Genomic DNA, 13,065 nt, shown 5'->3' on the forward strand with positions numbered 1-13,065 from the left:
CACTTTCCTTTCAGACTTTACTCCTGAAGTTATTTTTTAGGGGTTTTCTGGCTGCACACAGACCTATAGAAAAATTCCAGCAGCCAAAGAAAATTTAGGATTAATTCCTTTTGTTAGTTCCAGGGCTAAAATTCTATGTTTTTAGTCCAGAAGTTTTAGCAGAGGGACAAAAATCTTGATGTCAAAGACTATTTTAAATCATTTTTCCTTTCAGACTTTACTCCTGAAGTTATTTTTTAGGGGTTTTCTGGCTGCACACAGACCTATAGAAAAATTCCAGCAGCCAAAGAAAATTTAGGATTAATTCCTTTTGTTAGTTCCAGGGCTAAAATTCTATGTTTTTAGTCCAGAAGTTTTAGCAGAGGGACAAAAATCTTGATGTCAAAGACTATTTTAAATCATTTGAAAGATTTGAGTCTTTTCAGTTCTGGACTGTCTCAGAGGTCTACAAAGCCTTCAGAATGAAATATGACATCCAAAATGACTTGTTATCAGAAAAATCTGATTTAGCAAACTCCACTTTCACTATGGTGTAAATTACAGTTCCATGGTTTTGAGAGCTAGCAAGCAATGCTAGAGCAATACACACAGCACACTTTCAATTCACCACCTTGTAGGAATTATGCTAAACTATTGCCTAAAAACATAAAAGTAGATAAGGTTTTTTAGGAGTAGGTCAGAACCAAAGCCTTGGAAACCTAAGCACCCAACTCCAGTCTCACTATGTCTGATGCAAAGGAAGAACAACCCCTTCCAGTATGCAAAAGTGAATTCACCACCTAGGCCTTCTTTGGAGCCTCTTGAAACGACCTTTTTTAATTTCATAACATAGTGAAATTAAAATTTTAGGGGCAGAACCAACTCTGTGCTCTTCACTGTTCATTTTTGTCCAGTGCCCATTTGGGGAAACTCTCCTCACTCATGTAAGGCTGCTGTGAAGTACTGCCTTTGCAATTCTTAGCAGCTAAGGAAGATAAGGTGAAACAGAGATACAAGGCCAACTGGAAGCAATAACTCTAGTGAAGACTTTCTCATTTCCTATTTGTGATCTCTCTCTCTCATCTCCTATTTAATTGTTATGCAAATGTCAGTTGACTCTGAGGGGAAACAACCTTAAACTTCTCTAAGGTTTGACTAGTTCCTTCAGGATTAACATAGTCCTTCAAATATGATGGCTACAGAACATAAGGCAGCATCAGGCAAGCAAAGGAAAAGGTTTCCCAGCTCTCTGGAGCTACATTAGCACAGCAAAGCCACAGACCTGTAACGATGTTCCTGATGGGTTTCACAAGGGCATTGAAGGCAGAAACCTCAGGCTGCCTGTGTTCCCACATTGGCTGCCAAATAACAAGGCCACTAGCCAACCGGAATGTCAGGTCAGACTCCTAGAAATAGAAACAGAGGTTGTATCTCACCAGCTCACACAAAAGAATGTTGTTTCCAGTCTATGATGAGTGTTATTTCTCCAATGCACAGATCTTACAAGAAATGAGTGATACCATGTGCAATTCAGTGGCCAGTATGTGCTAACTCAAAGGGCCACTGACAATGCCCAGCAGACATTGCATGTCAAGTATGGCTAATAAAAATCTCAATACAAAGATATGCAGGAGGCTTTTTCCAAATGAGATTTCTATACTAGTTAATGAGCCGTGTTTTTTCCAGTACATTAAGCTGTAAAACAATAGGCCACTCCTGTCAGAAAGCATCCCTTCTGAACACATATAACCACTTTGTGTTTAGTACTCAATCTCAACCCTAGGATTTACACTCCAAAACTTGAACTTGTTCCCCAAAAGAATAAGAATATTAAATATTAAAACATTACTTAGAAACTGAGGAGGCATGTAACCAAGCACTATGAAGTAGGAGCAAAAAATTGTGTTGCTACCTTTAGCACTGTTGCTACCTGAGCTACTGTGCTGGTTTGAGCTGAAGTAGAGTTAACTTTCTTCACAGTGGCTAGTATGGGGCTATGTTTGGGTTTTGTGCAGAACACAGAGTTGATAATGCAGAGATGTTTTTGTTATTGCTGAGCAGAGCTTACACAGAGTCAAGGCCCTTGCTGCTTTCCGTACTGCCACACTGGCAAGGAAGTTGGGGGTGCATGGGAGATTGGGAGGAGACACAGCTGGGACAGGTGACCCAACCTGACCAAAGGGATATTCCATACCATAGGACATCATGCTCAGTATATAAGGTGGGAGGAAGAAGGAGGAAGGGGGGACATCTGGAGTGATGGTGTTTGTCTTCCCAAGGAATCGTTACGCGTGATGGGCCCTGCTCTCCTAGAGATGGCTAAACACCTCCTGTCTTCGGGAAGCAGTGAATTAATTCCTTGTTTTGCTTTGCTTGTGTGTGCAGCTTTTGCTTTCTCTATTAAACTGTCTTTATCTCAACCCATGAGTTTTTGTAGCTTTTACCCTTCTAATTTGCTCCCCCATCCCGTTGGTGGGGGAGTGAGTGAGAGGCTGCGTGGTTCTTGGCTGCTGCCTGGGGTTAAACCACGACAGCTACAGAGACACTGGTACTACTTACACTTGTTCCATCACTATTTTACATATGCAAGTAGCTAAAATCGTGTACACAAGGAAACCTTAGCAGGATCAAGATGGATGTATGTACTTACTTGAGCTAAGGTGAGATCTACATTAGGAGGCACAGGTGTTGGTATAGCCCCAGCTATCCCCAGAAGGCAAGCAAACATGGTAGTAGCAGATTTGGCAGCATAATTATAGCTGCACCACTGTCTGCCATTGACATAGCTCCTCATGCCTCAGCAGTTGGACTTGATGATGCAGACAGAGCTAAAGGAATGGCAGGAGCTGACTGCTTGAAGCTCTCCAGCCTTTCCATTCCCTACCCTCCGTTATTGCCATGTCATCTAATGAGCTCACAAGCCTTGTTTAAACTAAGTTTGTTTTTAATGACAATTTTCACTAAGGAATGCCTTGCAAGACTTTTGGGAGTAGTGGCAGGAATGTGCTGCATTTTCACTTTGCACTGCTAGCTTTTGGAGACATGCCAACATTCTACCTACAGTTGTGAAGTTACAAAATTACACGCATCCCCAAAGCCTCAATTAAAAGGCTAAAGACACAAATTCTCCCAGATGTTAGGCATTCAATAGTTTAGGTCTGTGCAAACATGTCTCATCTTCCTTGGGTACATGCATTACATTGGCTATCTGATCAGACAGTATCCTTCCCCTGAGACCTCTACCTGTGTGAAACACAGAGGGGACAAAGCTCGCAGAGCGAGCCAGTTACATGCCTCATTTACCTCCTTTTCTGCACTTTGCTTTGGTGACAGAAACATGAATATTTTAATGGGCTTTGCAACATTCATCATACAGTATTTCAGAGATCTCAGAGATTTTCAAGGTAAACTTGGGATAAGTGTTATTAACCCCATCTTGTAAATGGGAAACTAAATCTCAGAAAGATTAATATCAAAAAATCAGAAACTTGCTCTCTAACAGTCAGGGACTACCTCCAGCTTCATTTAATGTATTCAAAGTGCAGCCCACATTTGTGTGTGCAGCACTGGGGAGAATTCAGCATTTCTTCCTGTCCTGTCCCATGACTGACAGAGAAAATGTAGAACTAGTAAACAAGGTTGGGCTAAATAAATTGAGCAATACTGTACAGGAACTCATTAGCAGAAGCAGGAAAAGAATCTAGCTCTTCAGCCTTGCTTTCACCTGCCTTAATCAAAAATATTAGGCTTTATCTCCTGTTCTTTCTTTTCTTCTTCAACTATTGCATCATAGAAGGCAGGATTAGAACAGATAACAGCCCCATCACTTCAGGACTTTATAAGCCTCTCCCAAGCACCTACTGTCTTCGGAGGCCTAGCTGGAAAAATGCAGGCTAAACAGCAGCCCCTCAGAGAGGCTAAAGACAAGAGACAGGAGTCAGAGCATGCAGAAAACATCTCCTGGTCACACCACTCTGCAAAGCTGATACACTCAGCATAAAGTCAACAGATGGACCCCAGCACACAGGAAGCCTGCAGCCTGCTTCCAACTTCAGAACAAAGGGATGCTCCATTGCCTTTGCCACTGCCGTGCTTATAACACCATCATGCATTCCTGGTAATTAGCATCAAGATGATTAGTAATGACAACAATAAATCCCCGTGGCAGCCCCACGGTGGAATCCCTGAAAAGCTTGCAAAGACCTTCTGAGCAATGGTTGAGAATCACTGGAGCAAGATAAAGCTCAAAATCCTTTCTGCAGGTTCCAGGATCCCAGAGACTTCACAGGGGCCATAGATCTTTGACATCCCCAAAGGCTAAAAACTGGGCCACTTCAGATTTATTTGCCTTTGGGCCTGCCTGATGCTGTGATGATTGTTCATGTCACTGGAAGGATTTCTTCCTGATGGCAGCAGTATTCTGCCAGCTTGTTAAAATATTTCCAGTGGTCCCCCAGTGTGCACTGTAGGCTGAATTAAATAACAATCACAAAGGCAGAATCATTCGTTTCCTGCTCAGAGCTGTCTCCACACAAGCACCCCATTAGTCTTCCACTTACTTTAATCCTGTGGACAAGGGGAGCAAAGAGGAACACAAATAGCTCCACTGTGGCCATGGAGTTCTGGAAGAACTTCCTCCTGTTATTCTCCTCCTCGTCGGTCGTGGCGCTGGGCCGAGGATGTCCTGGTGATCCTTGGTTTTCAGCCTGGTGGATAAAGGCGCTACTGCTCCCTCCCCAGCTAGAGCCTCTGTCTCCTCCAAAACGGTCATTGCTGCAGTCCTGAGGAGCCTCCAGCAGCATCCAGTGAAGAGTGTGAAGAAGCTTTGTTTCAGCTACTCCAAGCTTATCCTGATGCCCTGCGTAGAAAAATGCATCACAGCATGTCACAGAGTTTCCATTAATGGTACTGTTGAGATTTTCAGAGCTGCACAGGAAACTGACATCAAACTTCCTGATAAACATTTGAAAATTAAAATTAAAACCACCAGCATCCAGTCTTACTATATCTGAAACCTCCTAAATCACAAGTCTCCATTTACTTCACAGCACTGGCAGTTCAGTCCCTGCAATGTCAGCTGCAGGACAGCTGAATGCATGGACATAGAGCAGTCCCAAAAGAACCCAACTTGACAGTCGTGTCTGTTTGATTCTGTTGAATAAAACAAAATGCAAGTGAGCACTGCAAGGTGCTCAAGCTTTGTCCTGTTAATATTCCCTACTGGCACGTCTCAGGAAGCAAATTCCCACTGAAATCACTGCTGAAATCACTAAAAGGCCATTAAAGTTGGATTTGGACCTGGCTCTGTCCTTAACGTCTGATTGACTTATCTGCTGAGAATCACATGCACTGGAAGAACAAGAAGAAGAAAATAAATTTTTTTAAAAAAGAGCTGAAGATATTAAAAGTACTTGCTGCAATTGACTGTTGCAGCATGTCTTGAAAGAAATATGCATTCCTTCAAGGAACACATGTCTGTTGGGTGGTTTTGCTAAAATAAGCTCTATTACCTTTGGAAAATAACTAGCAAAATGTTCATTTGAACTACTCTGACTCTTCAGCTCACCAGACCACTAACTTCACTGGGGAAGCTCTCACAGGTTACCCTGCTATAAATAAGAACAGATCAAGACAATCCACAAAATGAACTAGATATAATTCTAGGATTTAGAGTATGTTGGCACCCTGAGCATGAGTCTGTCATATTTTGGCAGATAACTTCAACAAGGGAAAACAACCTCACACGAGCACTAACCTAGCTTGTTCCTGTTGGAGAGCAATGTTGCAGTGCAGTGCAGCACATGTGGGAGAGCAGCTTGGACAAGTTCCCAGCGAGAAATGCTCTGGATGGCTTCAGAGAGAGCTGGAGAAAGGCCATGCAGCTTGTTTTCTACTAAAACTCTTTCAAAAGACTGTAAGTAAGAACAAAGAAAAAAAGACACTGTATCTATTTCTGGATATTCCTTCCAGTACATAGAACATTCTCTTTTAAAAACCTGTAATCTTTAACATATAACTAAAGCACATCTTATTACAGTTTTCCTGAAAAACAGACTGTAACTAAAGCTCACCAGACACAGACATACTTGACTAAGAAATAAATGGGCCACACAATATATTTTCTATAATATAAAAGAATTAAAGCAAGTATCATCTGTATCTTAGTCAGTGCTGACATCAAGCCAGATTTACAGTTGTGCTGGGTACTAATCTGGCATGCCAGTAATCCTGTTGGAACTCACAGGAGCTAAGGAAGCCTGTATTTGTGGAGCTGAGTGCTGGATATTCTTCTCAAACACACATGCTCCTTCAGTGCAGTGCAACATAAAGGGCAACCCATTAAAGGTACATGGGCCTTAGGAAATGTTTTCACACCCTGTCACAAAAAATAATCAGCGTACAAAATTTTTTGTCGAGCCATGATGTAATGTCTTTGTGAACACTTAGAGAGCTGATGGCTGCAGCAAGTTCATTATTTCCACCTCAAGCAACACAAAATCGAACTATCTGCCTCTGAAATCCCTAAGGAAGCACCTTATTGCTAATTGCTCCAACCATTTCAATAAGTTGTTGCTCTGATCAGATACAAAGATCTCATTATAGGTCACAAAAGCAGTTATATTCCTCACTGAAGTTCCTAAAGTGAAGACCATGATAAAGCATGCCCTTACCATATGCCAGCTTAGCCTCATGGCTACTTATTTTCTCACAAGCTGTTTCACCAATTTTAGCCAGCTCTGGGCAAATAAGCAACTGTTTGCATTCATGACCTCATGGATGCTTCAAAGGCCCTCATTACAGACTCATCAAGCTAATCCTTCAACTCCAGTCACATCGACATTTTTCCTGTAAAATTGAGGGGGTGGTAATAAGAATAGACTTAATTATGAAGAAGAGCAAAAAGGGCATGTCATCACGTAGCTCTCCAGAATGAGCAGCCACTCCCAGGCATGGCATGCCCACCTATGATAACAGGCACTCTCCTGCCTACCCCAGCAACTGAGCACATTTGTTCTCTCAGGCAGTGGCCACATTTGCTGGTGAGAATGTGAGAGGCTGCATGTCCTGGTGCAGGCACAGTGCTGCACCACTGTGGTTTTACAGCACCCACGTACCAGCTCCGCTCTGGCCAGTGTGGTAGCAGGGGAACGCACATCTGTCCATTAGAGAGGACTAAGCTTGTACCTACACAAATTGAACCCAAGGAAATACTGACAACAAACATCAGAGCTGCCAACAAACATAAGTGTAGAGAAAGTCACACTGCCTACCTATAAGAAACCCTGTGTTCCAGTCAGAAAACTTAATATATTGACATTCCTTATGGACCAATGGCTGAAATTGAAGGGCATTTGTTGTAATGTGTGGACAAAAACACTGGCTTCCTGAGGCTTAGTCAAATATAATGTGCCAGGGATCACATGCGTGTTTCTTAGCACCAGGATTGGATAACCTGTGTAACCAAGGAAAGGATACCTCAAATCACTCTTCAAGCAATCTGCTGGGGGCCACACTGTCTGCAAAGGGCAACAGTCTCCTGTCATTCATTCCTATCACTTCAGGAACGGAGGCAACATGAAGGGATGGCTGATGCTTGGAAAGACTGGGCAGGCCAGGGAGTGAAGTACTCACCATGAGGCCTGAGTATTCTGTTCCAGTCAGGGGCTACAAAGCCATTGAATCACAGTAGCAGTCCAAGAGCATGGTAGTATAAAGCTAACAGAGGATAAGAACAGCTATCCCAGACAAGGTTACCTAACAAAAGGGGGAAACAAAGCAGCAAAGTGTCCACAGAAGCAAGACAAGAGGTGCATGGTTAATGCATGGTTACAAACACCATAAAGTTTGAAAAAGCCAGTGAAAAACACAAGATTTTACTTTATCAAAAGGGGACACAGCACCACTCATTCATTTTTCCAGCCACACACTCCCACCTCTACTTGTGCATCAGCTCCAGGGCTCACTGAATCCTTCATTCAGCCAAGACAAGCCTCTACACAAGCCAAAAGGAAGGTCAGCATAGAGTTAACTAAGTTCCTGCCAGGCTAGTGAGTTGAATTAGCTCACTGAGAGGCTGCCACACACCAGTGCTGACCTAGGCTTAAGAAAAGAAATTATCTTCTCACCTCCAAACCACGAGCTCACGCTTCAGTACAGTGACAAAGTTATTCAGCTGGCAGAGCAAGAGGAGGAAAAGAATCACGGTGAGCAGCAACACTATTCTGAAGCACAACAGAAGGCACTCTGTTGCTCCCTGGCTCTCCATTCAAGGTCTCATTCCTGGGTGCTTCAATGGCATAAGGGAGAGAGTTCCCCAACAACTGCCTTCTGGAACCTCTGGCCCACATTCTTCATGCTTCAGAAATGCAAGAGGAAGTCAAAGAGTTTGCAATTATATCTTCAACTAAGGCTTGTATTTTCTGCTACATTTTGGGCTTCTGAGAACACTTTAAGATTTTCCTACATGGTTAGCCACCAGATTCCTCTGTTCTTTCCTGGCCTGAGCAGAAAGTTAAATATATTTCTGTACTACAATGAAAGATTAGCTTCCAGAACAGCTTATATGATCACAAGCAACTGAGACAGAAGTACTGCATGTTGCCAGAAAAATGCTAACACAAAAGCTGCTGTATGGAAACCACTGAGTGTCCCTGTGTGCTACAGGCACTGCCTGGTACAAAACTGCTACCATGGATGTACTGCCAGTACAGGAACCAGTTGGCATCAGTCCTCACACTGATAACTGTCATGAGCAGAGCAACAAGAACATGCTGTTCTTTGGACAAGTGTCCCTGTGGAATTTGCCTGGAGTCCTCCATAAAGGTCCAGCTCATAGCAGTTTCTGTCTCCACCAGACACTCAAGATGCAAAGCCCTGGGTTAGTGTTTGCTCCTGTAGAGCCTTCCTTACAGTTTGCTATGGCTCTACTCTAACTTTCAGGACCTGCTACAGAGAATATACAGACATTGAGACAGAAAACCTAAATTTCACCCCGTATGAACTAAGCAACTGCTGCTACAGCTGACAGGACTTACATGCTTCAATGAAAAGGCTGAATGAGAACGCTTCCTGTAAGTCAGTCAGAAGACAGATATTGTCATGCTACGGGTATGTCTGGAGCTGCAGCCTCAGGGCTCAGAGCTGCAGCTTGGCTAAGAAAACAGTAACCTCCTTATAGCAGGCCTGTTCATGCCAGCGACACACCACAGACCAAAGACAGATAAAGAACATCTGCCAAGGTGGCAGTGAGGAAAGCCGGAGTTATGCCTTGGCTGGAGGAAAGGCAGTCCTTTTCAGCAGTGCTCTGTGTGTGTGTTCAGCTCCCTAAGGGCCACTTACACAAGCATTTTTCTTTTTAGCCCAGTGGTGACATCTGTTTTCACAGGCAGTGGTGGTCAGACTTGTCTGGCTGCGTTCCCAGTGCTGCTGTTCTCCTTTTACCTTCTTCTCCTCCACCAAGAACCAAAGGCACTGTCAAATACCTTGTGACCAGGGTCAGCCTGCATGTCACTTTGCTGCTGGAATGGGAACAGGTAGCTGCCTGAAGATGTCTAGACAAGCAGTACAGGACAGAGCAGATTCTGGCTGGGCTTTCCCGTGGTTTCTTAAACAGCTCTGCTTGAGTCACATAAACTTCCCCTGCTCTAAGCCCAGGGGAGCTGTACCTGCAGCGAATTGTGTAAGGCAGCAAGGGCTCAGCCAGGTCTCTAGCAGTCTAGACAGTCAGGACCTTGGAAAGCTCAGCAACCCCTGTTCCTTCCTCTCCGGAGTGCCAGATGAGCTGCAGGTTTCCTCCAGGGGAGCAGCCCTAGAGGATCACACTTGAAGAAAGAGAATGAATAAAGAGCAAGGCCCAGTGCTTAGCCTAGTGCATGTACAGAATGAACCTGGAAGAGGCACAGAGAAATGATTAGTGCTTCTTGAACTGGACTTGCATCCTTGGAGGGAACCTTACTGCCTTGTTCTTCCAAAGCACAGGCTGCATCATGGTGAGGAGCCAAGGCCATTGCTAAAATCACTTCAGACTGATTGGAAAGAGTTTGAAATGCAGGCAGACAGCACTGCCAGCCTGAGGCCAGTCTGCAGAGCAAGGAAGAGTTCCTAGAAGGATCTAAGACATTAACTAAGGGGTTCATAGCACAAGGGATGGTAAGGCTCCATTGTTTACTAAACACAGCAATAGTATAAGCATTAACAAGTAATGAAACATATGTCAAGCACTTTATTTACAGAAAATTCTTGTGTTCAAAAGCTCAGTTTTCTGCAACATTGTCCACTGGCTGGAAAAAATAAAGGTGGCCTCTTTCTGAACTTTGTTCTATATCTATCTTTAATTATTCATAACAGCAAAACATGTAACTACATTTTCAAAAACAAGTAGAAAAAACTGAAAACAGGTAAACTTTGAATTTTCAGGATCCTCCAGAAAACATCTGGGTTCTTCCAATGTAATCCAGGGTAAAAGAATTTAAAAGATATGTTTGAGTTCCTTACCATCATCCAAAAAATGCATTAGCTTTATACAGCACTCACATGCATTCCTGTGAGGTCATTTCCAGCTCTGAGTCATGTACATTGGGAATGACACTGTGTCAGGGCAGAACAACTTCAGAACGGGGAGAAGGAAGAACATTAAGCCCATACTGAGGCACAAAAGCATTTAGATAGTGTAAGGTAACTTGTGTGTGTGTGTGTGGAGGGTATTTATCTTCAGCTTAAAGGTTATTATTCATAGACCACCCGAGGTCAATGTGACTGTCAGGTAAGGAAAACAAGACTATGAAAATGCTGGGCTTTTCCTCAAGTATAATATTGTAAAGCAAAGCTCAAAGAAGCAATGCAATCTGCTCTTGCAGACCAGATGCTGCATTCACTGAATCTAAGCCTCCAGCATCTGCTTTCTCAATGCACAATATGCAGCAAATTCTACTGCAGCAAGTTTAGAGCCAAGAATAATAATAGAATACTGCACAATGTTGTGTCATATGCATTGCCAGACAGCTACCAGCCTATAGACATGCCTCTAACAATTCTGGCTAGAGAATTTTAAAAGCACAGATCATATAACAGGTGCACGGTATTTTTAGGCACACTAGTCGACACAGGGTTGTTAGATAGCCAGCTTGATGTTTCAGAAGACAAGTCAGCTACCTGCCAGGTTTCAGAAACCCTGTCTCACCCATGCATGCAGCACTCTGCTGCCCCTCTGGATAACGTGGAAGGTGTTGATGTGGGCAGACAGACATTCCTGTGCCTCAGAAGGGATGGCAAAAAGAAGCTGGCAGATGCAGCAGCTCAGGCCGTATCCTATCCATTGCTCAAAACTAAGCCCCACCTTTGAAAACTTGCTACCACAATTTAATGATTATGTTAAGAACAGGAGAATAATCGAGTTCTTCATCCAAGGGGTGGAAATTCATTGGATCTTCATGAAATGCATCTTTTTCAGAGCTCCCTTTCCCTTGGCTGAAGCATGTGATTTGTCTTGCAGTTTAGGGGCTTTTTGGGTTGGTTTGTTGTTTACACTTAGCAAATTCTGGTATGTGCTCTTAGAACAAAGGTGCTTCAGAATCAGCCTGGGGAACACAGAGGAAGACCTGATGCCACCAGCACAGCAGGAAGCACAAGGAAGTTGCAGGCAACAGGTACATCATGGAGAAAGCACAGGGAAGGAAGCCCTGTCCCTCTACTCAACAATAACAGGTGGGGCCACAGCCTGAGAGGTATTGCTCGTGCCCTTTGTTGAGATACCTGGTAAAAGGACATTAGCAACAAGCTCCATTTTCCAGCCTCTCAACCCCAGGAACTGTCAACAGCATTAACCAGCAATGATGCTTTCTGCTCCATATGCTAGAACTGCAATGCATTTGACTCACCAACACACTAAACCAGCAGTCCTCTAACACTATTTGGCATCTAGCAAAAACCCTGAAAAATTTATGGATTTCTTAGAAGAAAATGAGTCAGCAACAGCTTAATATCTTGTGAGTAGAAAGTCAGAAAATTGCTACAGAGAGACCTAAGTACTTTAAACTATCAAGATACATGTCCAGACCAAATTTTTCCACTCTGTCAAGTCTGGCTGCAACTGCTTAATGTACTTTAAGTCATCCAAAAACCAGCAACCATTCAAGGAATTCTGAAATTCTCTAGACACCCATCTTATTTGAACTTGCTGCATGCTTTCCCTTTCTCCTCCATTTAGTCAGCAACTTGAGGCTTTATTTGCAACACAACTAGAAACAAGAGTTATTTGTATCTGCGTTAACTATGCTGCTAAGATATGCTACCTCCAACTTTCAGTAGAGGAGGTGTTTTCCATCTTGCACAATGGTAAAAGTACTGTTCAAAGCCTGTTAGTAATGTTTATACTTTCAGTATTTTGAGTCTGAAAAACTACAGCAATCACAAACTCAAGTGACATCAGTCTCATGCAAGGGCACATACACATAGTATGAACAGCAAGTTTAGACCCAGATTGTCATAGGTCAGTCTGCCCATACCATTATTTACTTAATTTAGTAACTAATGAGTTTTATTACTAATATCCAAATCCATTCTTTTTTGTTGAGTCTAAAGATGGACACGATATCCATATTCTCTAGATGGGAAGAATTTCAAATCCTTCATGTGACAGAAGTGCAAAATCAAGCTGAATGGACTAAATCCACTTCTGGTGTAAGCTGAGAAGCTCACTGATCAGCCACCATGGTCAGAACAACTGGCATGAAAAGTTAGCTACTAACAAGAGTTGAAAAAGAGAAACATGTACATACCACACAGGAAGCTTCATATTGTTTCCCCAGTTTAGGTCTTAAAAACGCACTGAAGAAGGGGAGAAAAACCATTAGAGACCCAGTATACCTAGTATGGTTTTTTTCTTTGCTATTTTTAGGATTTTTCTCATGTCAAAAGGTTGGTAGAAGGCTGAGAAACTTAATGTAAAGGAAGACATAAGGCCAAAACTATGTTCAGATACCTGTTGATGCCATCTGACAAAATGCTGTTACCTTTTCTAGAAGACAAAGTACCCACACCAACATGCCAAGAGGTTGTTAATTCAACCTTCAGGAAAAGTCATATTCC

General features: G+C 42.9%; 1 protein-coding gene across 1 annotated transcript in view; it reads right to left on the bottom strand.

Annotated features, from left to right (window-relative positions):
- The window catches only part of UNC80 (unc-80 homolog (C. elegans)), a gene marked incomplete at its 5' end in the record, with an annotated part of 127,435 nt that extends 114,631 nt beyond the window's left edge, over positions 1-12,804 (bottom strand). Inside the window, 4 exons of the mRNA XM_009073891.1 lie at positions 1,262-1,385; positions 4,539-4,837; positions 5,735-5,891; positions 12,756-12,804. Of these exons, the coding sequence (XP_009072139.1) occupies positions 1,262-1,385; positions 4,539-4,837; positions 5,735-5,891; positions 12,756-12,804 (629 nt within the window). The remainder of the gene's footprint in view (positions 1-1,261; positions 1,386-4,538; positions 4,838-5,734; positions 5,892-12,755) is intronic.
- Between the last annotated feature and the right edge of the window lie 261 nt (positions 12,805-13,065).

Source organism: Acanthisitta chloris, unplaced genomic scaffold (genome assembly GCF_000695815.1).
Source record: "Acanthisitta chloris isolate BGI_N310 unplaced genomic scaffold, ASM69581v1 scaffold7994, whole genome shotgun sequence".
Classification (NCBI taxonomy): domain Eukaryota; kingdom Metazoa; phylum Chordata; class Aves; order Passeriformes; family Acanthisittidae; genus Acanthisitta; species Acanthisitta chloris.